This window comes from Salmo trutta, chromosome 26 (assembly GCF_901001165.1).
Source record: "Salmo trutta chromosome 26, fSalTru1.1, whole genome shotgun sequence".
NCBI lineage: Eukaryota > Metazoa > Chordata > Actinopteri > Salmoniformes > Salmonidae > Salmo > Salmo trutta.
In genome coordinates, this window is record NC_042982.1 from 6246223 (window position 1) to 6269772 (window position 23550).

The 23550-nt window shown below is 45.5% G+C and overlaps 1 protein-coding gene across 1 annotated transcript in view; it reads left to right on the top strand.

Annotated features, from left to right (window-relative positions):
• LOC115162974 (uncharacterized) overlaps window positions 1–7688 on the top strand; it is a 30784-nt gene extending 23096 nt beyond the window's left edge. Inside the window, exons 8-12 of the mRNA XM_029714524.1 lie at window positions 1718–1818; window positions 2595–2824; window positions 6373–6701; window positions 6927–6983; window positions 7144–7688. Of these exons, the coding sequence (XP_029570384.1) occupies window positions 1718–1818; window positions 2595–2824; window positions 6373–6701; window positions 6927–6983; window positions 7144–7466 (1040 nt within the window). The 3' untranslated portion in view covers window positions 7467–7688. The remainder of the gene's footprint in view (window positions 1–1717; window positions 1819–2594; window positions 2825–6372; window positions 6702–6926; window positions 6984–7143) is intronic.
• The last annotated feature ends 15862 nt before the right edge of the window (window positions 7689–23550 follow it).

The following is a 23550-nucleotide window of genomic DNA, read 5'->3' on the forward strand; positions in this document are numbered from 1 at the left end:
TTGTGGGCCGGCTAAGGAGTATTGGTGTCTCTGAGGGGTCTTTGGCCTGGTTTGTTAACTACCTCTCTCAAAGAGTGCAGTGTATAAAGTCTGGGACACCAGTAGTGAGAGTACGTGGTGCAGACACAGATTCTCTCCACGTCACCTGGTAGGAGCGGCCTGCCAGATAGGATGCAATCCAAGAGTGTGCAGAGCCTGAGACGCACAGCCCTGAGAGGGTGGAGAGGAGGATCTGATGGTTCATGGTGGCAGTGCGCAGAGCCTCCGTGACACAGAGAAGAGCAGTCTCGGTTGAGTGACCTGTCTTGAAGCCTGACTGGTTAGGGTAAGAAGATCGTTCTGAAAGAGATAACGAGAAAGTTGATCAGAGACACACGCCCAAGTGTTTTGAAAAGAAAGGGATACAGGTCTATAGTTTTAGAGGTCAGATAGTCGAGTGTTATTTTCCTGAGGAGGAGAGCAACTTCGTCCATTTTGAAGAGAAGATGCAGCCAGTGGTCATTGATGAGGGGAGTGAGGAATGGGAGAAGGTCTCTAGAGATGGTCTGGAGGAGGGGATGGGGTCGAGCGGGGAGGTTGTCAGGTGGACAGACCTCTCTAGTCGCAAGATTTCATCGGGAAAGAGAGGAGAGAAAGAGGTCAGGAGACAAGAGGGAGAAGGATTTAGCAGAAGGGAGAGATGATAGGATAAAAGAGAGTTAGTGCGAGAGCGAAGATTGTCAATACCCCACCAAGGTGGCCTAGAGGCTCTGAGCTTCTTTTTAGAACAATGCCCTATAGACTCTCGGCCTAGCTCCTCATGTATCAGAGACCTAGCATAGCTGGTACTCACAAATAACAGTTTTTTATGTATAGAAGTGACTTTTTTCTACCAACAAAGGGAACTGCTACAGGGAGTACGATGGCCCCCAATTATGCCAATCTTTATGGGACTTTTAGAACACGATTGCATTCTCAATCCTGAGCAAAATCCCTTTCTATTGAAGATCAAACTATATCGACGTTATATAAATGATGTATTGGTATTATTTAATGGGACTCTTGAGAGTCTTGAGATGTTACATGAGTTTCTTAATAAGTGAAATGATCATCTTCGTTTTACCACGTCCTTTGATTACTCTAGTGTCAGCTTCCTTGACATTCAGATCACCAAAGAAAATGACACACTCCTCACCGATCTATGCAGCAAGCCCACAGATCGAAACACGCATCTAAGATGTGATAGTTTCCACCCTATTCCTCCTAAAGAAAAGCCTCCTGATCAGTCAGTTAAAACATGTCTGTAGAATCTGTAACATTGACAATTTCCTTTTGGAGTCCTTTTGGATACATTCTCTCAACACTCTGTCTCCAAGAGGCCCAAACAAGAAACTAGACATAACCTTTTCTATAAAATGTGTCATACTCACAGGGGGCTGCCCTTTTAAAATTCTCCCTATATTATATCAAATTCTATACAAAATGATTGACACATTTGTCTCACCCGTTTTTTATCTATTGCACCCATATAGTGCATTCAGAAACTATTCAGACCCCTTCACTTTTTCCACATTTTGTTACGTTACAGCCTTATTCTAACATGTATTAAATTGTATTTTTTTCCTCAGCAATCTACACACAATACCCCATAATGACTAAGCAAAAACTGAAATATTTTTCCATGTGGCTCACCACCATCACCATCTCTGTCCTTCCTCCTTCCCATCTCTCTAACCAGATCTCTACAGTGGTGCTAGCTGTGGCTCTCAGGTTTACAATCCAAACTTCAACATCTGCTGTGCCGGGAAGCTGTCCAATAGGGTGCCTGGAAAAAACCTGGTAAGTCCATTGGCCCATAGATCTTAGGCCTATAGCTAAAGCTTAGTTCACTGAACCTTCTTCGCTATATAAAAATGTGTCCTCATCTCAGTCAAATTGAAGTAAAACAGCTAAATCATCCATCCGCTTGCTGAGTAGTTGTTGGTCAAGCAATAAAGACAAAAGCTGTACAGTACAGGGATGTATTTGTAAAAAAAAGTTTAAATATCTAAAGACGAGCCTGAAACTATACATTGTCCACAGACCCATTTTCAGCCCCGTCAGAATGTTCATACAGGGCCCCAGTGGGAAGTGGGTGTTCTATACTCAAGGCCAATATTCTAGACTGGTGCTTGATCTAAAAGTCTTTTAGGGAGAAAATCTGCCCCATATTTTGCTAGTAACAATTACTATTTCTATTGGTGTTTGCTTTACTTGAGCTATATGCTGTACTATGTCATTTCCATCTGCATTGTTAGTTCTGTAAGTCCCAACCCACAACCAGTTAGTGTCTCCTCGTCTATGTGACTGTTAGTCAGATAATGGATAACAATAGTTCTCATTGGGTCTCTTCTATCGCTTCACACTCTGTCGGTAGAGGATGTGTGCACAGGTTGACTGGTAAGAAAGTTAGACTCTCTTTTCTAGCATGTGGACTTTCTTTTGTGATTGTGTGTGAATTTTCATGCTACCGTTTGTGAGTGCATGAAGTTGTCTGTATGTGTGTCTGTTATACATGCTGTGTGTTTGTGTGTGTGTGTTGTTACCCTGCTGACTGGTGTGTGTCTCTTTCCCAGTGCTGCGGTACAACTCCGTATGGTGTAGAGGACAGAGGGGTGCTGTGCTGTAACCAGATCTTGCACCATGCGGTGAAGGATGGGTGCCAGTGCTCCCCAGGTGGCCACTTGTATCTGCCACCCCGTGACATGGTGTGTGGCTCACGCGTTCATCTCAACGATCCAGGCAAACACTGCTGTGGGGAGGAGACATACGACCCTGTGTATGAAATCTGCTGCAACGGACACAAGTGAGTAGCTCTGTAGGGTGGAAATTGTAGGAAGTTTATCCCAAAGACGTGGGGTTATCACTGTCTGCAAGAGCAGTTCAGAGTGCCTAAGGGCAGAACTAAGGCGCTAAGAACAGCTTTGATCTCATTGTCACTAACACCTTGTTTCAGAAGAACAAATATAAAACACTATGGATGCACCCACGCTCCAAACACTGGCACCAGATCGACTACTGCATAGTGAGACGTTCTGACACTATTGACGTCCTGCTGACACGTGCCATGAGGGGTGCAGAATGCTGGACAGATCACCATATGATACTGGCTTAACTCCAGGTGAAAATACGTCCCCCCCCCAACGCCTGCAGAAGTACAGTAAGAGGCATCTGCACTGTACCCAGCTTGTGAAAGCTGCAGTAAGGGACGAGTTCCGTCGCTCTCTCGCTGAAAGACTGAGGGAGACTGAGCCTCTTCTGAGTGCAGAGGCCCACTCCATTGGCTACAGAGGTAGGAAACATCAAGACTGGTTTGATGAGAACTCGGACACCATCGCAACGTTACTGGACAATATGCACAAAGCGCACAGGGCTCCTCTCAACAGCCCCACATCTGCTACCCTCTGCCAGCAATGGTGTGCATCACACAAGGACGTGCAAACAACCTTGCATGCTCTGCAAAACGAATGGTGGACGAATAAGGCGCAGGAAATCCAAGTTTATGCAGACAAAAACTACATGCAATTCAGCTAAAGCTACCTATGGCCCTAGAAGTCGCTCCATCACCCCCCTGAAAACAGCTGATGGTCTGACTCTCTTGAAGGACCAAAACCAGATCCTGATCAGGCAAGCTGACTACTTTGAAGCACTACTCAATCAGCGCTCTCCTACAGACCACTCCACCCTGGAAGAACTGCCTGTCCGTCTACCCATTCAAGACCTTAACCATTCACCAACCTTCCAAAAGGTGTTATCAGCTCTCCGTTCCCTCAAAAACAATAAGACTCCAGGTGCCTACAGCATCCTGGCAGAGCTACTTAAGAAGGGAGGTTACTTCTGCACCAGAACACTCCATCAGTACATCACTGAGGTTTGGGACCGGTAGATCATCCCCCAACAGTGGTGGGATGCAAACATTGTCACCATATATAAGAACAAGGGTGACAAGTCCATCTGCGGCAACAGCCAGGGATATCCCTTCTGGCTGTTGCCAGCAAGGTCCTCTCCAAGGTGATGCTGCCAGAGTCACAATGCGCCTTCAGATAGAACAGGAGTACGGTCTACATTATATTCACGGCACGGCAACTCCAGGAGAAGTGCTGTGAACAACAAAATGACCTTTTCATGACCTTTGTCCACCTCTCCAAGGCCTTCGACACTCTGAGCAGGTAACTACTATGGGGCATTCTACTCATCTTTTGCCAGTTCCATGATGGGAGGATGCTCAGGTGGCCATAGGAGGGCAGGAGTCAGTGCCCTTTGGAGTAAGCGTCGATGTGTGCTGGCACCTGTACTGTTTAACATCTTCCTCCTATGTGTCCACAAGGAGCGTGAGGACAGCAACGGGTTGCGGTGGACTTCAGGCTGGATAGAAACCTATTCAACATCCGGAGGCTCCAAGCAACCATCAAGGTTGTTACGGAACGGGTTAATGAGCTGCAGTATACTGATTGATGACTGTGCTCTTGTGGCCCACACTCCGGAAGACCTTCAGTCTGTCCTTGAAACGGCTGTGAGGGTCTATAGCAGAATTGGACTGTCAATCAACACCACCAAGACAAAGGTGGTCTGCCAATGGAGATCCAGCCCTCCTCCTGCCATGCCTGTTTTCACCATTAAACACAAATCACTGGCAAAAGTCCCATCATTCAAATACCTGAGCAGAATCCTCTCGGAGGACTGCAGCATCGACCTCAAAATTCAAAACAGGATCAAGCAAGCATCAGCTGCCTTCTGGAAACTCAGACACAAGGCCTTCCAAAACAGGGATCACCACCTCCACACCAAAGTCGCTGTCTATCAAGCCATCTGCATCACCACACTTCTTTACAGCTGTAAAGCCTGGGTCACTTACAGTCGCCACAACAAGCAGCTCGAGCGATTCCACAAAAGATGCCTGCAGCAATCCTATGAATCACCAGGTGCAACCGTGTGCCGCATACAGAAATACTTGCTAAGACCAAGTGCAAGAGTATGGAGGCCATGGTCACACAACACCAACTGTGCTGGCTTGGGCATGTCATTAGAATGTCTCAGGAGCGCTTGCCAGGGAAGATCCTGTATGGCCAAGCTACATCTTGGCCGGTGGTCTGTAGGGGGCAGATGAAGCGCTACAAGGACCAGCTGAAAACGTCGCTGAAGAATTGCAACATCAAACCCACAGACCTGGTGGACGCCGCTGCCGACCGTTCCACCTGGCGGCAGCTCTGCCAGAGCAGTGTACAGAGGTGGGAGGAGGAGAGGAGCACAAAGAAACAGCAAAAACATCTCAGGAGACATACAACCACGCCTGCCCCCGCCAACACAGACTGCATAGGCCCCACCTGCAATAAAGTTTGTGGATCTCAGATTGGACTCTACAGTCACCAAATAATTCACTGTTAACTCAGAAGTGGAAGTCGTCATCGGATACGATGGAGCAACCATCAAACCATCAAGCAACATACAAATCATTAAAATCCAGACGGAAAATATTTAAAATCCTATCACTAAAATCTAGATGGAAAATATTTACACAAGAAGCAATCTAATATCACACAGTCAAACTCTCAGTCATTTAGTAAGTTCACCCTTCTGCCATTCTCACTACTACATTCCCACAGTCCCCCTACCTCAGGATATGGAACAATTATGTGGGCGGCCTCATGGATGCGTCATGTCATACAGATGTTAGCCTCCCAGACATGTTTCAAAAGCCAAAAGGTCTCCAACTGTTCTGTACTTCACCTCCCTTGTTCCAGTCAGAGGCATTCAGACAGTTAGACAGCCACACATCTCTTAAGACAGGTTGTGTCTGCTTTTTGGTCTCTAAGAAAGGTGTCAGACAGCGGGTAGTTGTTTTTTGTACTTCGCCCTGTTGTATGACTTGTGCTTGACCTCGGTGTCTGACTCTAGGAGGAGGCTGGTTGACTCTAGTTTGGCATTTGAGGAATGTTACTAATGTATGTTCCAAGTAAATGTTGTTCATTAATGACTGAAGTGTGTTTATTTGGAATACAGAAAAATGTACCATGTCTGAGAGCATACCTGACACAGATGGTAATTACTTAAAAGAAAACACTTGAATCTACTTACAGTACCAGTCAAATGTTTGCACACACCTACTCATTCCAAGGTTTTTCTTTAGCATTGGAATGAGTAGGTGTGTCCAGTCTGAATTTATACCAATGCCATTACTCAATACTTTGGCCATGAAATCAATGGGCTGAAACGATTTCCTTGCGTGCTATATTCATCAAAGTATAATGGGTAAAATCCATAAAATTATAAGTAATCTGTACAATATGGCTCTGAGTTCACCCAACATGACAGCTTTCTTTCTATTGGGAGGTCAAATGTTTTTTCTCTGCACAGACACCACAGATTGGGAAACATGTCCTGCTGTGGAAGGAAGGTCTACAACCCCAGCAGCAGACAGAGGAAGTGCTGTGCAGGGACTCTGTACGACATGCAGGTTCAGGGCAGGCCCACAGAGGATACCCAGTGCTGTGGGAGTGTTCTGATGGAGGCTGGCTCCACCCAGACCTGCTGCTCTGCCCGAGGGCTGAACCTGGTCTACCCTACCCAGCCAGGGTTCACCTGCTGTGGGCACCGCTACCCCAATGCCTCCCAGTGGTCTTGCTGCGCCGGGGTCCTGCACCCAAGGCCTGAACCACACACCACCACCAAGAACGTGATTCCAGGTCAGTGGGAACAGGATGCAATCGATCTATGATTTATGCCACAGCTTGAGTTGCGTCTGTTTATCTCTGAAAGCTCTCCGAAAGACCAACCTACAAGTCAGACAAATTATATGAATATTGAATTCTATATCTAGTTCATATAAGATAAAGGGGGTGTCTTCTGATGTGTCCCTGCCTGGATTCTGTCTCTGTCCATTTGTTTAGACTGTTGTTCATTATCCTCAGGACCCAGGCTTCTACCACTGGGGGATCTGAAGACTGAAGTCCTGTGTCACACCAAAGGTAAGGCCTCCAGTTTGAAGCACAGAATGAAAGGAAACATTACTCAATACTTTAATCTTTAGTAAGAACAGTGGGAAGCCCTTGAATCTACTCTCATTTTGACACTGATGTACAAGTTGCTTCACAACGCTGATCTGAAAGTGTGTGTGTGTTTGTCCAGTTCTGCTGGGGACAGTGGAGAGTGTGTCCGTGAAGATGAACGAGCGGTCCATCGTGATGGTGAACGCCTTGTCTTTGCTGGCCTCACGTGGCCATTTCAAAGCCATGCCTTCCCCTCACTACGTCACATTACCCGACCACTGCAGCTCCCCTGAACTGGTGCCGGGCAACACTTACATCTGGATGAAAATACCTTTCTCCGACACCATAAGATTCATCTCTGATCTCAGCGATCATTCCTCCCCTGTCCATTCCATCTTTTCCATTTGCTCAACCTTTATCTATCCCAGAGGAAAGAAGGCTAACCATCTCAACAGAAAATGAATTCTGGGTATTTCCATAGGCTATTGTGCAGAAATATGTTATGTTATCTGACGATAAGCTTAAAACTAGCATCTTTATGATCTCTCATGAGCCATATCTCAGGATAAGTCATATTTTGTCTGTCTGGGTAGTGGTTTTCTGTAATATTATCACAAAAGACTGACTACGTGCTTTGTTACAACCTGTAATTGTTGCATCCATTTTTGGACTTGTAAATGAATTATATCTACTGTCATGACGTTGGCCTGTGGGTAAGGTTTATGACCCCCCCCCATAAATACCTTTCTCCCTTCCCCTCTCTTACTGACCCTACTGAAGGACTGCTGTCCTGTTAAATATAGAGAGTCTGGGAACATCAAACAAATGGGGAAAGGAACCATATTTTGATAATAAAACCAGTTGGAAATATGCTTGATAACGTAATGAGTATGTATGTCAGTTCATTGTTATCTGAGACATTATGATTGATGACAGGACGACATAAACTGTACCTGAGAAAGTATACACCCTCTAGTTATCAGAGTCACATGGAATTGTTATGCAATTGAAATGTTTGATATTGAAATTGTTTGTTAGGAGATTAAATGTAATTTTAGCTTCCAAATGAGAGAATTGGGTTTTCATAAGGAAAGTGCCCTGCTCGATCAGTGGCCAACCCTGTGAAGAGACAGGGGTTATAAACGATGAAACACCTCCTTTCCCCCTCTCCACTATATAAGCCTTTGACGAAAAGACATTCACCAGTTCCAGTACGGGAGGTCTGCAGCCTCTACGTTAGGACACATGAAAACTAAGCCAACCTCGGCGTGAGCTATGGTATGAACTGGTATGAACTTTGAGCTTATTCACTACAAAAGTGATACTTCCTAGCCGTTGAGTTAGCCGCTGCTAACGTGGGCTAGGAAATGACGAACGACGGATCCAGTCTAACAACCAGACGAAGATACCACCACGTATCCAATTTACCACCAGAGACATTCTTCCACTACAGGAAGATCTGTTGGCCAACCCGGCCAGCATCTACGACCAATCTACCGAAGCGCAGCTCAGAGTAAATATTTATTGCATTTTCCTTTTCCAAATGGGCGGTAATTTAGAATGCATAAGATAATGTATTTACGATAGCATAGCTGCTGTTTCTTTGTTCCTAAGTCTTCCCGCTATTTCATTCAAGCCCAACCCCCTTTCCTTTGTGTAACCAGCTTTCATACAGGTTCCGTTCACCAGGGGTGAATTCTGTATGACATCATTGTATTCTGTGTATTTGTAATTCTGTGTGATTAGTTAGGTATTTAGTAAATAAATAATTAAACCCAATTTTGTATTGCTGATTCAACTTGTTAGCCAGGGTTCGTGAAGATAACCAAGAATTTACAACTTTCATTATGAGACTGAAAATAAGTTAAGGGTTAATATTGACTGCTATCGATGTAAAATATTACTAAGTATTTTAAGAGTTTATTCGGAAGATAACAGCTCTATAAACGTTCTTCCGTGGTGCCCCGACTTTCTAGTTAATTACATTTACATGATTAGCTTAATCAGGTAATATTAATTACAGAGAAATCATTTTATAAATTAGCATGTCATATCACTTAATCCGGCATAGCCAAAGACACGACACTACATATTGTTTATTTAAAAATATCATTTGTCTCATGGGCTTAGTTCAAATGTCGTACACGATCAGAACCCAAAATAGGCTTGTTTACTATGGAAACAATGTATACTGAACAAAAATTTAAACAACAATTTCAAAGATGTTACATTGCATCAGTTAATTTAATTAAATTCTTTAGATCTTTCATTAGGATTTCACAATACAGGGAATACAGATATGCATCTGTTGGTCACAGATACCTTCATAAAAAAGGTAGGGGCGTGGATCAGAAAACCAGTCAGTATCTGGTGTAACACCATTTGCCTCATGCAGTGTGACACATCTCCTTTGCATAGAGTTGATCAGGCTGCTGATTGTGGCCTGTGGAATGTTGTCCCACTCCTCTTCAATAGCTGTGCGAAGTTGCTGGATATGGGTGGGAACTGGAACACGCTGTTGTACATCTCGATCCAGAGCATCCCAAACGTGCTCAATGGGTGACATGTCTGGTGAGTATGCAGGCCATGGAACTACTGGGACATTTTCAGCTTCCCGGGGAATTGTGTACAGGTCCTTACAACATGGGGCCGTGCTGCCTTATTATGCTGAAACATGAGGTGATGGGGCCGGATGAATAGCATGACAATTGGCCTCAGGATCTCTTCACGGTATCTCTGTGCATTCAAATTACCATCGATAAAATGCAATTGTGTTTGTTGTCCGTAGCTTATGCCTGCCCATACCATAACAACACTGCCACCATGGGGCACTCTGTTCACAACGTTGACATTAGCAAACCGCTCGCCCATATGGCGCCATACACGTGGTCTGTGGTTGTGAGGCCGGTTGGACTTACTGCCAAACTCTCTAAAATGACATTGTAGGCGGCTTATGGTAGAGAAATGAACATTCAATTATCTGGCAACAGCTCTGGTGGACCTCCCTGCAGTCAGCATGCCAATTGCGCGCTCCATCAAAACTTGAAACATTACATTTTTGTCATTTAGCAGACGCTCTTATCCAGAGCGACTTACAGTAGTGAATACATACATTTCATTTAATGCATTTTTTTTTTTTTTTTTTGTACTGGCCCCCCATAGGAATCGAACCCACAACCCTGGCGTTGCACACACCATGCTGGCGTTGCAAACACCATGCTCTGCCAACTGAGCCACAGGAGATCTAGAATTGTGTTGTGTGACAACTGCACATTTTAGAGTGGCTTTTTATTGTCCTCAGCACAAAGTGCACCTGTGTAATGATAATGCTGTTTAATCAGCTTCTTGATATGCCACACCTGTCAGGTGGATGGACTATCTTGGCAAAAGAGATATGCTCACTAATTGGGATTTAGGGATGTAGTCCCATGTAGCTCAGTGCAAGGGTTGTGGGCTGAGCAGGTACATAAAGAAAATATTCATGTATGCATTCACTACTGTAAATTATTGAAATGTGAATGTAAACAAATTTGTTTAAAACAATTGAATAAAATATGTTTTTTGTGCGTAGAGAACATGTCTGGGATCTTTTATTTCAGCTCCCGAAACATGGGACCAACACTTTACAGGTTGCGTTTTAATGGTGCTAGGTTAATGAAAATGTTTTGTCTTAATTAGAGTACCACAGAGATTTACACAGTTATCAAATAATCAAAGCTTGATGATCAGTTGAATATTTGAATCAGCTGTGAAGTGCTAGGGCAAAAACCAAAACGTGCACCCCTTGGGGTCCCCAGGACCAAGATTGGGAAACACTGCTTTATGTTATCCCACATACATTGTGTACAAAACATGAAAACCTGCCCTTTCCATGACAGACTGACTAGGTAAACCCAGGCGATGTAATTTTTTAAATCCTCTTCAATCAGCGTAGATGAAGGGGAAGAGACATGTTAAAGAAGGATTCATAAGCCTTGAGAGAATTGAGACGGATTGTGTATGTGTGCCATTCAGAGGGTGAATGGGCAAGACAAAAGATTTAACTGCTTCTGTACGCAGTATGGTAGTAGGTGCCAGGTGCACCGGTTTGTGTCAAGAACTGCAACGCTGCTAGGTTTTTCATGCTCAACAGTTTCCTGTGTGTATCAACAATGGTCCACCACCCAAAGGACATCCACCCAACTTGACAACTGTGGGAAGCATGGGCCAGCATCCCTGTGGAACGCTTTCGACTGCACACGCACATGTCACGTCTATTTCTATGGGCAAAAGCACTTTGCATGACTCAAACTGTTTACACCCCGCTAGTTGGTGGAGAGAATTTTGTAAATGTAAAGTGTATTTCCTGCAATTCTATACATTTTGCATGTCTAGTGTGTATTCATGTGATATTTGAGTGACTAAAACATTACAACAATATCTTTGGGCAAAAAAACGAAATAAAAAACTAGTTGACATGGTCTAGTTGATCTGGAAATTTCGAAGATATGCAATGACTAAGATGACAAGAGGAGGTGATGATGCACTACCCAATTTCGAAATTGCAGCTTGTGAATTCTATTTCAAGAGTAAGTAAAAATCCAGACTGAGTTCCTTTAAAAAAGGAATATGTATATTGGACACACCTACTCATTCCAGGGGTTTTATTTATTTTTACTTTATTCTACATTGTAGAATAATAGTGAAGACATCAAAACTATGAAATAACGCATATGGAATCATGTAATAACCAAAACAGTGTTAAACAAATCAAAATATATTTTAGATTTGAGATTCTTTAAAGTAGCCACCTGTCACGCCCTGACCAGGGGAACTCTGCTATTTTTGGTCAGGGTGTGGTATTTCTATGGTTTATTTTCTATGTTTTGTTATAGCCTTTCTTTGTGGTTTATTTCTATGTTGGGCTCGGAGGTGATTTCCAAATCAGACAGCTGTCGCTAGTTATGTCTGATTGGGAATCACATTTAAGTTCCTTTTCCCCCCACGATGTTTGTGGGTTGTTGTCTCTTTGTTTGAGCAAGTAACGTATCGGTATTTTTCTTGAATTTTGTGTACATGTTTAATTCCATGGTGTTGAATAAACATGTGTTCGCTCCCAGCTGCGTTTTGGTCCGCTTCCTCGTTACCTGACGCCGAACGTTACAGAACAACCCACCGAACCAGGACCAAGCAGCGGGAGGATAAGGAGCGCGAGAGATGGGCTCGCGAGGGGAAGGAGTTCTGGACCTGGGAGGAGATCATGTCGGGGAAAGGACCCTGGCGGAAGGATTCCCAGGTCGAGGAGGTGATGCCAGCCGGTGGAAGGAGTTGCAGGCGGCGGTCGAGGAGGCCCGGAAGACACCCCCAATATTTTTTTTGGGGGGGGCTAATGGGGTGGTCCGGAAGGGCAGAGGAAGAGCCCAGACCACTGCTCTCGTGGGGGATAACGGCGAAGGAGGAGGCAGAGATGTGGCAGGTCCTGGAGGACCTGCGTAGGGACAGCGTGGAGGAAGAGCCTTGGGTGGCAGAGGTGCGCAAGGTATCGCCAGTGCGCCTGCACAGCCCAGTGCGCTCTGTGCCAGCGCCCCACATTTGCCGGGCTAGGGGAGTGTTCAGCGAGGACGTGTTGTGCCGGCTCAGCGGTCCTGGCCTCCGGTGCCCCTTCTCGGTCCGATGTATCCTGCGCCGAGGACGCGCACTGTGTCTCCGGTACGGCTGCACAGCCCAGTGCGTTCTGTGCCAGCGCTCCACACTTGCCAGGCTAAGGTGGGTGTTGAGCCAGAACGGGTGATGTCAGCTGTGCACTCCAGACCTCCAGTGCGCCTCCTCGGTCCAGGATATCCGGCGCCGCTTATGCGCACTGTGTCGCCGGTGTGCGGTCACGGTCCAGCACGTCCTGTGCCAGCACCTCGGCCTTGCCGGGCGAATGTGGTGCGTGTCCACAGTCCAGTCCGGCCCATCCCTGCTCCCCGCACCAAGCCAGTGGTGCGTGTCCCCAGTCCTGTCCGGCCCATCCCTGCTCCCCGCACCAAGTTAGTGGTGCGTGTCCACAGTCCTGTCCGGCCCATTCCTGCTCCCCGCACCAAGCCAGTGGTGCGTGTCCCCAGTCCTGTCCGGCCCGTCCCTGCTCCCCGCACCAGGTTGGTGGTGCGTGTCCACAGTCCTGTCCGGCCCATTCCTGCTCCCCGCACCAAGCCAGTTGTGCGTGTCCCCAGTCCTGTCCGGCCCGTCCCTGTTCCCCGCACCAGGTTGGTGGTGCGTGTCCCCAGTCCAGTCCGGCCCGTCCCTGCTCCCCGCACCAGGTTGGTGGTGCGTGTCCACAGTCCTGTCCGGCCCATTCCTGCTCCCCGCACCAAGCCAGTTGTGCGTGTCCCCAGTCCTGTCCGGCCCGTCCCTGCTCCCCCACCAGGTTGGTGGTGCGTGTCCACAGTCCTGTCCGGCCCATCCCGACTCCCCGCACCAAGCCGGTGGTGCGTGTCCCCAGTCCAGTCCGGCCCGTCCCTGCTCCCCGCACCAGGTTGGTGGTGCGTGTCCCCAGGCCAGTCCGGCCCGTCCCTGCTCCCCGCACCAGGTTGGTGGTGCGTGTCCCCGGTCCTGTCCGGCCCATCCCTGCTCCCCGCACCAAGTTAGTGGTGCGTGTCCACAGTCCTGTCCGGCCCATTCCTGCTCCCCGCACCAAGCCAGTGGTGCGTGTCCCCAGTCCTGTCCGGCCCGTCCCTGCTCCCCGCACCAGGTTGGTGGTGCGTGTCCACAGTCCTGTCCGGCCCATTCCTGCTCCCCGCACCAAGCCAGTTGTGCGTGTCCCCAGTCCTGTCCGGCCCGTCCCTGCTCCCCGCACCAGGTTGGTGGTGCGTGTCCACAGTCCTGTCCGGCCCATCCCGGCTCCCCGCACCAAGCCGGTGGTGCGTGTCCCCAGTCCAGTCCGGCCCGTCCCTGCTCCCCGCACCAGGTTGGTGGTGCGTGTCCCCAGGCCAGTCCGGCCCGTCCCTGCTCCCCGCACCAGGTTGGTGGTGCGTGTCCCCGGTCCTGTCCGGCCCGTCCCTGTTCCCCGCACCAGGCCCACGGCGCGTGTCCACAGTCCGGCACGGCCTGTGTCCGGTCCACCGGTGACCAGTCCTGTTCCGGTCGGCGGCTCCGCTTCGGAGCCTGAGCATGCCGTTCCACCGTGGTCCAGTCCGGGCCAGAGGGGTAGGGCTAGGGTGGAGGCAGGGGGAGAAACACGCCCGGGGCCAGAGCCTCCACCGAGGGTGAGGCGCCCACCCGGGTCCCCCCCCTAATAGACTTTAGGTTGGTGCGCCGGGAGTACGCACCGTTGGAGGGGGGGTACTGTCACGCCCTGACCAGGGGAACTCTGCTATTTTTGGTCAGGGTGTGGTATTTCTATGGTTTATTTTCTATGTTTTGTTATAGCCTTTCTTTGTGGTTTATTTCTATGTTGGGCTCGGAGGTGATTTCCAATCAGACAGCTGTCGCTAGTTATGTCTGATTGGGAATCACATTTAAGTTCCTTTTCCCCCCACGATGTTTGTGGGTTGTTGTCTCTTTGTTTGAGCAAGTAACGTATCGGTATTTTTCTTGAATTTTGTGTACATGTTTAATTCCATGGTGTTGAATAAACGTGTTCGCTCCCAGCTGCGTTTTGGTCCGCTTCCTCGTTACCTGACGCCGAACGTTACACCACCCTTTGCCTTGATGACAGCTTTGCACACTCTTGACATTCTCTCAACCAGCTTCATGAGGTAGTCACCTGGAAAGCATTTCAATTAACAGGTGTGCCTTGTTAAAAGTTAATTTGTGGAATTTCTTTCCTCCTTAATGCATTTGAGCCAATCAGATGTGTTGTGACAAGGTAGGGCTGGTATACAGAAGATAGCCCTAAGTCCATATAACGGCAAGAACAGCTCCATTAAGCAAAGAGAAACAACAGTCCATCATTATTTTGTTATGTTCGTTTTTACTCAGTTTATCAGAACCTACAACCTGAGGAAAGCTCAAACCAAGTTTATTTACCCAGGGGTCAAACAGCTGAAAGAACAAATACATATTTACACAAGCACTGGTATTTAAATCGTTCTCCTATGCTGAGCCTCCTCCTTACACATCTAGACAGCCAATACATCTCTGATCCCAGACAAGACTTTAGCAATGCCTGTTCTTTCTCACTTCATCTGACCTCGACCCAAATTCCTCACTCCTCCCCAACTCACGTCTGTCCTGTTGACTTGTACCAGAATGTGGCCCTTCTCCTTTCCATAGGATACCTCATCTCTAACAATAACATGTTCTGACAGAATGTAAACGTTCTACATTCCCCTCTCTCCCTAGGTGACATGAATAAAGATATTTCAAATTTTCAAGTTTAGAAGTCGCAAAAACCTTCAAGGGCTATGATGAAATTGGCTCTCATGAGGACCGCCACAGGAAAGGAAGACCCAGTTATCTCTGCTGCAGATAAATTCATTCGAGTTAACTGCACCTCAGATTGCAGCTCAAATAAATGCTTCACAGAGTTCAAGAAACAGACACATCTCAACATCAACTGTTCAGAGGTACTGCGTGAATCAAATCAAATTTATTTATATAGCCCTTCTTACATCAGCTGATATCACAAAGTGCTGTACAGAAACCCAGCCTAAAACCCCAAACAGCAAGCAATGCAGGTGTAGAAGCACGGTGGCTAGGAAAAACTCCCTAGAAAGGCCAAAACCTAGGAAGAAACCTAGAGAGGAACCAGGCTATGAGGGGTGGCCAGTCCTCTTCTGGCTGTGCCGGGTGGAGATTATAACAGCACATGGCCTAGATGTTCAAATGTTCATAAATGACCAGCATTGTCAAATAATAATAATCATAGTAGTTGTCGAGGGTGCAACAAGTCAGTAACACAAGAGTAAGTGTCAGTTGGCTTTTTCATAGCCGATCTTTGAGAGTATCTCTACCGCTCCTGCTGTCTCTAAAGAGTTGAAAACAGCAGGTCTGGGACAGGTAGCAAATCCGGTGAATAGGTCAGGGTTCCAGCAGGTCTGGGACAACAGGTCTGGGACAGGTAGCACGTCCGGTGAACAGGTCAGGGTTCCATAGCTGCAGGCAGAACAGTTGGAACTGGAGCAGCAGCACGGCCAGGTGAACTGGGGACAGCAAGGAGTCATCAAGCCAGGTAGTCCTGAGGCATGGTCCTAGGGCTCAGGTCCTCTGAGAGAGAGAAAGAAAGAAAGAGAGAGAATTAGAGAGAGCATATTTAAATTCACACAGGACACTGGAAAAGACAAGAGAAATACTCCAGAAGTGACAGACTGACCCTAGCCCCCCGACACATAAACTACTGCAGCATAAATACTGGGGCTGAGACAGGAGGGGTCAGGAGACACTGTGGCCCCATCCGATGAAACCCCCGGACAGGGCCAAACAGGTAGGATATAACCCCACCCACTTTGCCAAAGCACAGCCTCCACACCACTGGAGGGATATCTCCAACCACCAACATACCATCCCGGGACAAGGCCGAGTATAGCCCACAAAGATCTCCGCCACGGCACAGCCCAAGGGGGGACGCCAACCCAGACAGGAAGACCACGTCAGTGACTCAACCCACTCAAGTGACGCACCCCTCCCAGGGACGGCAGGGAAGAACACCAGTAAGCCAGTGACTCAGCCCCCGTAATAGGGGTAGAGGCAGAGAATCCCAGTGGGAAGAGGGGAAACCGGCCAGGCAGAGACAGCAAGGGCGGTTCGTTGCTCCAGCCTTTCCGTTCACTTTCACACCCCTGGGCCAGACTACACTTAATCATAGCACCTACTGAAGAGATATGTCTTCAGTAAAGACTTAAAGGTTGAGACTGAGTCTGCGTCTCTCACATGGGTAGGCAGACCATTCCATAAAAATGGAGCTCTATAGGAGAAAGCCCTGCCTCCAGCTGTTTGCTTAGAAATTCTAGGAACAATTAGGAGGCCCGCGTCTTGTGACCGTAGCGTACGTGTAGGTATGTACGGCAGGACCAAATTGGAAAGATAGGTAGGAGCAAGCCCATGTAATGCTTTGTAGGTTAGCAGTAAAACCTTGAAATCAGCCCTTGCCTTAACAGGAAACCAGTGTAGGTAGGCTAGCTCTGGAGTAATATGATCAAATTGTTTGGTTCTAGTCAGGATTCTAGCAGCCGTATTTAGCACTAACTGAAGTTTATTTAGTGCTTTATCCGGGTAGCCGGAAAGTAGAGCATTGCGGTAGTCCAACCTAGAAGTAACAAAGGCATGGATTCATTTTTCTGCGTCATTTTTGGACAGAAAGTTTCTGATTTTTGCAATGTTACGTAGTTGGAAAAAAGCTGTCCTTGAAACAGTCTTGATATGTTCTTCAAAAGAGAGATCAGGGTCCAGAGTAACGCCGAGGTCCTTCACAGTTTTATTTGAGACGACTGTACAACCATCCAGATTAATTGTCAGATTCAACAGAAGATCTCTTTGTTTCTTGGGACCTAGAACAAGCATCTCTGTTTTGTCCGAGTTTAAGAGTAGAAAGTTTGCAGCCATCCACTTCCTTATGTCTGAGACACAGGCTTCTAGGGAGGGCAATTTTGGGGCTTCACCATGTTTCATTGAAATGTACAGCTGTGTGTCATCCGCATAGCAGTGAAATTTAACATTATGTTTTCGAATGACATCCCCAAGAGGTAAAATATATAGTGAAAACAATAGTGAAATTTACAGTTGATTTGTCAGAGGACAAACCATTCACAGAGACAAACTGATATCTTTCCGACAGATAAGACCTAAACCAGGCCAGAACTTGTCCATGTAGACCAATTTGGGTTTCCAATCTCTCCAAAAGAATGTGGTGATCGATGGAATCAAAAGCAGCACTAAGATCTAGGAGCACGAGGACAGACGCAGAACCTCGGTCTGACGTCATTAAAAGGTCATTTACCACCTTCACAAGTGCAGTCTCAGTGCTATGATGGGGTCTAAAACCAGACTGAAGCGTTTCGTGTACATTGTTTGTCTTCAGGAAGGCAGTGAGTTGCTGCGCAACAGCTTTTTCAAAAATCTTTGAGAGGAATGGAAGATTCGATATAGGCCGATAGTTTTTTATAATTTCTGGGTCAAGATTTAGCTTTTTCAAGAGAGGCTTTATTACTGCCACTTTTAGTGAGTTTGGTACACATCCGGTGGATAGAGAGCCGTTCATTATGTTCAACATAGGAGGGCCAAGCACAGAAAGCAGCTCTTTCATTAGTTTAGTTGGAATAGGGTCCAGTATGCAGCTTGAAGGTTTAGAGGCCATGATTATTTTCATCATTGTGTCAAGAGATATAGTACTAAAACACTTTAGTGTCTCCCTTGATCCTAGGTCCTGGCAGGGTTGTGCAGACTCAGGACAACGGAGCTTTGGAGGAATACGTAGATTTAAAGAGTCTAATTTGCTTTCTAATGATCATGATCTTTTCCTCAAAGAAGTTCATGAATTCATCACTACTGAAGTGAGAGCCATCCTCTCCTGGGGAATGCTGCTTTTTAGTTAACTTTGTGACAGTATCAAAAATACATTTCGGATTGTTCTTATTTTCCTCAATTAAGTTGGAAAAATAGGATGATCGAGCAGCAGTGAGGGCTCTTCGATACTGCACGGTACTGTCCTTCCAAGCTAGTCGGAAGACTTCCAGTTTGGTGTGGCGCCATTTCCGTTCCAATTTTCTGGAAGCTTGCTTCAGAGCTTGTGTATTTTCTGTATACCAGGGAGCTAGTTTCTTATGACAAATGTTTTTAGTTTTTAGGGGTGCAACTGCATCTAGGGTATTGCGCAAGGTTAATTTGAGTTCCTCGGTTAGGTGGTTAACTGATTTTTGTCCTCTGACGTCCTTGGGTAGGCAGAGGGAGTCTGGAAGGGCATCAAGGAATCTTTGGGTTGTCTGAGAATTTATAGCACGACTTTTAATGCTTCTTGGTTGGGGTCTGAGCAGATTATTTGTTGCGATTGCGAACGTAATAAAATGGTGGTCCGATAGTCCAGGATTATGAGGAAAAACATTAGATCCACAACATTTATTCCACGGGACAAAACAAGGTCCAGAGTATGACTGTGGCAGTGAGTAGGTCCAGAGACATGTTGGACAAAACCCACTGAGTCGATGATGGCTCCGAAAGCCTTTTGGAGTGGGTCTGTGGACTTTTCCATGTGAATAGTAAAGTCACTAAAAATTAGAATATTATCTGCGATGACTACAAGGTCCGATAGGAATTCAGGGAACTCAGTGAGGAACGCTGCATATGGCCCAGGAGGCCTGTAAACAGTAGCTATAAAAAGTGATTGAGTAGGCTGCATAGATTTATGACTAGAAGCACAAAAGACGAAATCAGGCCTTCATGGTCGAATTGCTGCAAATAAACCACTACTAAAGAACACCAATTAGAAGAGACTTGCTTGGGCCAAGAAACATCAGCAATGGACATTAGACCGGTGGAAATCTGTTATTTTCTTTGCATGTGTGGTTCCCACCATGAAGCATGGAGGAGGAGGTGTGATGGTGTGGGGGTGCATTGCTGGTGATGCTGTCGGTGGTTTATTTAGATTTGATATCTTCACTATTATTCTACAATGTAGAAAATAGTACTAATAAAGAAAAACCCTTGAATGAGTAGGTGTGTCCAAACTTTTGACTGATCCTGTATATACATAAAGTGCATTCGGAAAGTATTCAGACCCCTTAACTTCTTCCACATTTTGTTACGTTACAGCCTTATTCTAAAATTGATTAAATAATTGTTTTTCCTCAGCAATCTACACAGAATACCCCAGAGTGACAAAGTGAAAACAGATTATTAGAACATTTTGCAAATGTATTAAAAATAAAAAACAGACACCTTATTTACATAAGTATTTAGACCCTTTGCTATGAGACTAGAAATTGAACTCCGGTGCATCCTGTTTTCATTGATCATCCTTGAGATGTTTCTACAACTTGATTGGGGTCCACCTGTGGAAAATTCAATTGATTGGACATGATTTGGAAAGGCACACAGTTGACAGTGCATGTCAGAGCAAAAACCAAGCGCCGAGACAGCATTGTGTCGAGGCACAGATCTGGGGAAGGGTACCAAAACATTTCTGCAGCATTAAAGGTCTCCAAGAACACAGTGGCCTCCATAATTCTGAAATGGAAGAAGTTTGGAAACCCCGAGACTCTTCCTAGAGCTGGCCACTCGGCAAACTGAGCAATCGGGGGAGAAGGGCCTAGGTCAGGGAGGTGACCAAGAACCTGATGCTCATAGTTCATAGTTCAGGCCTTTATGGTAGAGAAAGCCAGATGGAAGTCACTCTGACAGCCCGCTTGGCACATGACAGCCCACTTGGAGTTTGCCAAAAGGCACCTAAAGGACTCTCAGACCATGATAAACAAGATTCTCTGGTCTGATGAAACCAATATTGGCTTGAATGCCAACCATCACTTCTGGAGGAGTCCTGGCACCATCCCTACAGTGAAGCATGGGGGTGGCAGCATCATGCTGTGGGGATGTTTTTCAGCGTCAGGGACTGGGAGACTAGTCAAGATCGAGGGAAAGATAAACAGAGCAAAGTACAGAGAGATCCTTGATGAAAATCTGCTTCCCATTCAACCTGACAGAGCTTGAAAGGATCTGCAGAGAAGAATGGGAGAAACTCCCCAAATATAGGTGTGCCAAGCTTGTAGCATCATACCCAAGAAGAGTCGAAGCTGTAATTACTGCCAAAGGTCCTTCAGCAAAGTACTGAGTAAAGGGTCTGAATACTTATGTAAATGTTTTTGTGAATAAATTAGCAAACATTTCTAAAAACCTGTTTTTGCTTTGTCATTATGGGGTATTGTGTGTAGATTGAGGAAAAAAAGCAATTTAATCCATTTAAGAATAAGGCTATAACATAATAGAATGTGGAAAAAGTCAAGGGGTCTGAATACTTTCTGAATGCACTGTATACTGTAGCTAAGAAAGTAACACTAAGTGTAAGTAGTTAGCTGTTAATAGCCCATGTGCATCACCTTAATACGTTGGTTCCTTTTCCCCTCATAACTTAGCCTACTGTTCTGACTTGGTGGTGCACATGTAGCCTATAGCCTGTTTTAGAGAAATGTAATCATTGAATATTGCAAGAGCTTTCATTGTCTGCTTATATGCTCCCTTTATTTATCCTACGGTTCTGACTTGGTGTACATGGAGAATATTGTAAGAACAGCCCATTTTCTGAATTCTGTCGCTGTACATTTCAAAAGTGGTGAACAAATAGTCATATTGACTACGTCCTAGCTCGCCCATTAATGTCTTAATCAAAATTACGGATTGCCTCTTATCTGCTTGTCGTCCCCTTATGCTATAGTTTGTACAAGATGTCGACCGATTATGATTTTTCAACGCCGATACCGATTATTGGAGGACCAAAAAAAGCCGTTACTGATTTAAATCGGCCAATCTTATATATATATATATATATGTGTGTTTACATACACTTAGGTTAGAGTCATTAAAACTCGTTTTTCAACCACTACACAAATTTCTTGTTAACAAACTATAGTTTCGGCAAGTCAGCATCTACTTTGTGCATGACAAGTCATTTTTCCAACAATTATTTACAGACAGATTATTTCACTTATAATTGACTGTATCACAATTCCAGTGGGTCAGAAGTTTACGTACACTAAGTTGACTGTGCCTTTAGCTTCTGATAGGCTAAATGACATCATTTGAGTCAATTGGAGGTGTACCTGTGGATGTATTTCAAGGCCTACCTTCAAACTCAGTGCCTCTTTGCTTGACATCATGGGAAAATCAAAAGAAATCAGCCAAGACCTCAGAAAAAAAATTGTAGACCTCCATAAGACTGGTTCATCCTTGGGAGCAATTTCCAAACACCTGAAGGTACCACGTTTATCTGTACAAACAATAGTATGTAAGTATAAACACCATGGGACCACGCAGCCAACATACCGCTCAGGAAGGAGACGTGTTCTGTCTCCTAGAGATGAACGTACTTTGGCGCGAAAAGTGCAAATCAATCCCAGAACAGCAGCAAAGGACTTTTTGTAGATGCTATAGGAAACAGGTACAAAAGTATCTATATACACAGTAAAACGAGTCCTATAATGACAACCTGAAAGGCTGCTCAGCAAGGAAGAAGCCACTACTCCAAAACCGCCATAAAAAAGCCAGACTACGGTTTGCAACTGCACATGGGAACAAAGATCATACTTTTTGGAGAAATGTCCTCCGGTGTGATGAAACAAAAATAGAACTGTTTGGCCATAATGACCATCATTATGTTTGGAGGAAAAAGGGGGAGGCTTGCAAGCCGAAGAACACCATCCCAACCATGAAGTACGGGGTTGGCAGCATCATGTTGTGGAGGTGCTTTGCTGCAGGAGGGACGGGTGCACTTCACAAAATAGATGGCATCATGAGGCAGGGAAATTATGTGGATATATTGAAGCAACATCTCAAGACCTCAGTCAGGAAGTTAAAGCTTGGTCGCAAATTAGTCTTCCAAATGGACAATGACCCCAAGCCTACTTCCAAAGTTGGGGCAAAATGGCTTGAGGACAACAAAGTCAAGGTATTGGTGTGGCCATCACAAAGCCCTGACCTCAATCCTATAGAAAAATTGTGGGCAGAACTGAAAAAGCATGTGCGAGCAAGGAGGCCTATAAACCTGACTCAGTTACACCAGCTCTGTCAGGAGGAATGTGGGAAGCTTGTGGAAGGCTACCCGAAACGCTTGACCTAAGTTAAACAATTTAAAGGCAATGCTACCAACTACTAATTGAGTGTATGTAAACTTCTGACCCACTGGGAATGTGATGAAATAAATAAAAGCTGAAATAAATCATTCTCCCTACTATTATTCTGACATTTCACATTCTTAAAATAAAGTGGTGATCCTAACTGACCTAAGACAGGGAATTTTTACTAGGATTAAATGTCAGGAATTGTGAAAAACTTTATTTAAATGTATTTGGCTAAGGTGCATGTAAACTTCCGACTTCAACTGTACATTAGTAACATTCCTCAAATCCCAAACAAGAATCAACCAGCCTCCTCCTAGAGTCAGACACCGAGGCCAAGCACAAGTCATACAACAGGACAAAGTACACAAAAAAAAACTACCCGCTGTCTGACCCATTTCCTGGAGACCCAAAAGCAGACACACCTGGCTGAATGCCTCTGACTGGAAAAAGGGTAATTAAGTACAGAACAGTAGGAGACTCTTAGACCTTTGACTGCAGTGGAAGATGCCATTTTTAAATATTTAGTCTGTGATCGCCAACAGAATTTATATATAATATAAAATATATAATAATGACAATTACAACAATACTGAATGAACAATGAACACTTATTTTAACTTAATATAATACATAAATAAAATCTATTTTGTCTCAAATAAATAATGAAACATGCTCAATTTGGTTTAAATAATGCAAAAACAAAGTGTTGGAGAAGAAAGTAAAAGTGCAATATGTGCCATGTAAAAAAGCTAACGTTTAAGTTCCTTGCTTAGAAGATGAGAACATATGAAAGCTGGTGGTTCAATATTCCCAGTTGTTCAATT